Below are 2,324 nucleotides of genomic sequence, written 5' to 3' on the forward strand. Positions count from 1 at the left end.
CACCATAGAACAAGTAAAAGAGCACAAAATAGGTAGAGAAAAACCAAATAAACAGACCCTCAAGGGAAGGGAAGTCAGTCTCCCCTGGGTGGGGAGCGAGTTGATGGCATCCATGGGGGGCAGACAGGGATAGCGGCTGCAGAGCCCACGGCTCCCCTGGACCTGGTGTTTCCAGAACGGGCTCTGGGTCTCTGTCCAAAAGAGGGGCCCGTTGTCCCTGCAGCGGTTGGTCAGTCATCGTGGGCGTCTGGGTGTTGAGCAGGAGCCAGGGCAGGCTGTCCCTGCAGAGGTGGTAACTCATGCCCTGACTCGGGTTCTCCTGCCAAAGCCCGAGCGGGTGCAGGTGCAGGTGGAGGTGGACGTTTGGGCCGAGGGGAAGGGACATCGGTGCCTGGGGCTGGGGGTCCTGCAGGCACAGAGGTCCGATCTGCCCAGTGTGGTGGCCAGGAACCAGCTGGTCCAGTGTCTTTGAGGCAGGATGGATCAGGTCTCGATGTCCCCTCAGTGGATCCCTGGGTCCTGCATGTGCAGCAAGCACCTCTGTAGGGACAGGTGTTGGAAATGGAGCCTGGTTGAGTTGGAAGGTCAGAGCTAGAGCTGGGAGAGAAGAAGAGATTACCCAGAGGTCTCCCTTGTCACGGGCCTAACTGGGCTCTAAAGCTTCCCAGGACTTCCAGTAGAATACCCAGCATAGGATGCCTTCTCTGACTGCAGTCTGCAAGATGGTGTGAGGCCAGCCGTTGCTCCAGGCCCAGCCCCAGCTCTGGAGGACTCCTCCCTGTGAAGCTCAGCGCCCCTCCCCACACACTCAGATTCCCAGCCCCGGGCTCCTCACCTCTGTGCTCTGCGGCGCTGGGCTCCAGGTCCTCGTGCTGCCTCAGAGGGAGGGGTGCTCGGGGCTCTGGGTCGGAGCCAGGTGTGCTGAGCCGCGAAGCAGCCCGAGACTGGGCCCCGCGGTGTGTCCTGGGTGGTTTCTGGGGAGGCCTTCCCCTCTTGCTCTTCACTGCCCCTTGGGCTGACCCCTCCATGGGCACGCTCACCTGGACCCTGCACTGGGCCTCACGGGCAGGGGGATGGGGCTCCGACCCCTCCCTCGAGGAGGTGGACGGCGTGTCCCCCTCATCGGCCACATCCGGTGGGAAGCTCTGCAATGACAGTAAGCGTCAGCCAGGCCTGCTTGGTGTTTTCCGAGCTGGGCCTGGCCAGTATGGCTGCTGCTTCTGCCCACTTGAATTTCTGGTCCCAGCGGAGATGTGTGTCTGCTCAGATACCCACCCGGGAGGAAGGAGACACCTCTTAGGGCATCAGGTCAACCTGGGCAGTCAGCGCTGCCTGGGCTCTCCCCCTCCCGCCCAGCCTGCTCTCCCCTGGGGTGGGGATGCCACCGGTGCACAGGCTTCTGACCGCACATCCTTCTGGGCTTGCTTGAGGCAGACACACCCCGAGAACCCCCCGTCCCCATTCCCAGGGAAAGGACTCGGGGTTGCCCGGGTGGGATGGGAGAGGCGGCCGGGCCCGGCCTGGGGCTCCCGGGTTACCTTCCTGTTCCTTCGGGCAAAGGGCCAGAGGCCTCCTCGGGGGGCCCTGAGCCAGCGTCGCCAGCGATCCCACACACTCTGCCTGTGAGCCCTCCCGAGGCCCCGGCCTCTGGGCAGGGGCAAACAGCAGAACATCTTGGCAGCAAGTGATCTGGCTGGGGTCTCCTCTCGCAGTGGTGCCTGGGTCCCTGGGTTCTGGGTTCTGTTGAGTTCTGTTGCCAGGAAGTGACATCATTTCTTGGGTTCGTTGCTGAGGTCCCTTCCACAGAGCTCCCCAAGGGAACCTGGGTGTTTCTGAGTGTGCAACCACACCCTTAGGCCCCGTGCGGGCACAGTGGCACGCACACCGCCCAGCCCTCAGCCTTGGGGGAGGCCTGGGTTCCGCCAGGGCCTGAGCTCTGAGGACACAGCTGCTTTCAGACCAGGCTCCTCCTTCTCCTAGGTCACGTGGCCCTAGACAAGCATGTGCCCCTCAGGGTTTCCCCAGTCTTTCCATCTGCCGAGCGGGGGTCATTCTCCCATCTCCTGCCCAGATCTGTTGGCCTCCGAGACCCCCATGCCTTTCCACCTGGGGCTGGTATCACATGGAGTTTGTGCACTGAGACTTCCCAAAGGAAGGATTCAATACAGGGCTGACCTAGCACGGAATGGGGCAGAAACAGGCTCTGGGACCTAGGAAAAGACACTCCCCTTGCTGCCTTTTCAAGACCCCACCCCCCAATTGCGGGGCTGAAAGGAAGACTGGAAGGTCGCCTTCTCTTATATGAAAGAGGAGCCAACTTTCTG

At 62.1% G+C, this 2,324-nt stretch overlaps 1 protein-coding gene across 1 annotated transcript; it reads right to left on the reverse strand.

Annotated features, from left to right (window-relative positions):
- Positions 1 to 230: 230 nt before the first annotated feature.
- On the reverse strand, positions 231 to 2,062 carry LOC122685229 (skin secretory protein xP2-like). The gene is made up of 4 exons (XM_043889818.1): positions 1,539 to 2,062; positions 1,041 to 1,145; positions 836 to 899; positions 231 to 406 (listed from the first exon to the last, which is right to left on the reverse strand). Exons 1-4 carry the CDS (start codon positions 1,671 to 1,673, stop codon positions 231 to 233), a joined length of 480 nt encoding a protein of 159 aa, XP_043745753.1. The 5' UTR covers positions 1,674 to 2,062.
- Between the last annotated feature and the right edge of the window lie 262 nt (positions 2,063 to 2,324).

The sequence above is a fragment of the Cervus elaphus genome, chromosome 28 (genome assembly GCF_910594005.1).
Source record: "Cervus elaphus chromosome 28, mCerEla1.1, whole genome shotgun sequence".
In the NCBI taxonomy this organism is placed as follows: domain Eukaryota; kingdom Metazoa; phylum Chordata; class Mammalia; order Artiodactyla; family Cervidae; genus Cervus; species Cervus elaphus.

Coding starts and splice junctions, on each gene's coding strand:
- LOC122685229 (XM_043889818.1), bottom strand. CDS start 1,673: ATGTTCTGCTGTTTGCCCCTGCCCAGAGGCCGGGGCCTCGGGAGGGCT. Junction 1,146..1,538: donor TTGCCCGAAGGAACAGGAAG/GTAACCCGGGAG, acceptor CTGTCATTGCAG/AGCTTCCCACCGGATGTGGC. Junction 407..835: donor CAGCGCCGCAGAGCACAGAG/GTGAGGAGCCCG, acceptor CTGTGCCTGCAG/GACCCCCAGCCCCAGGCACC.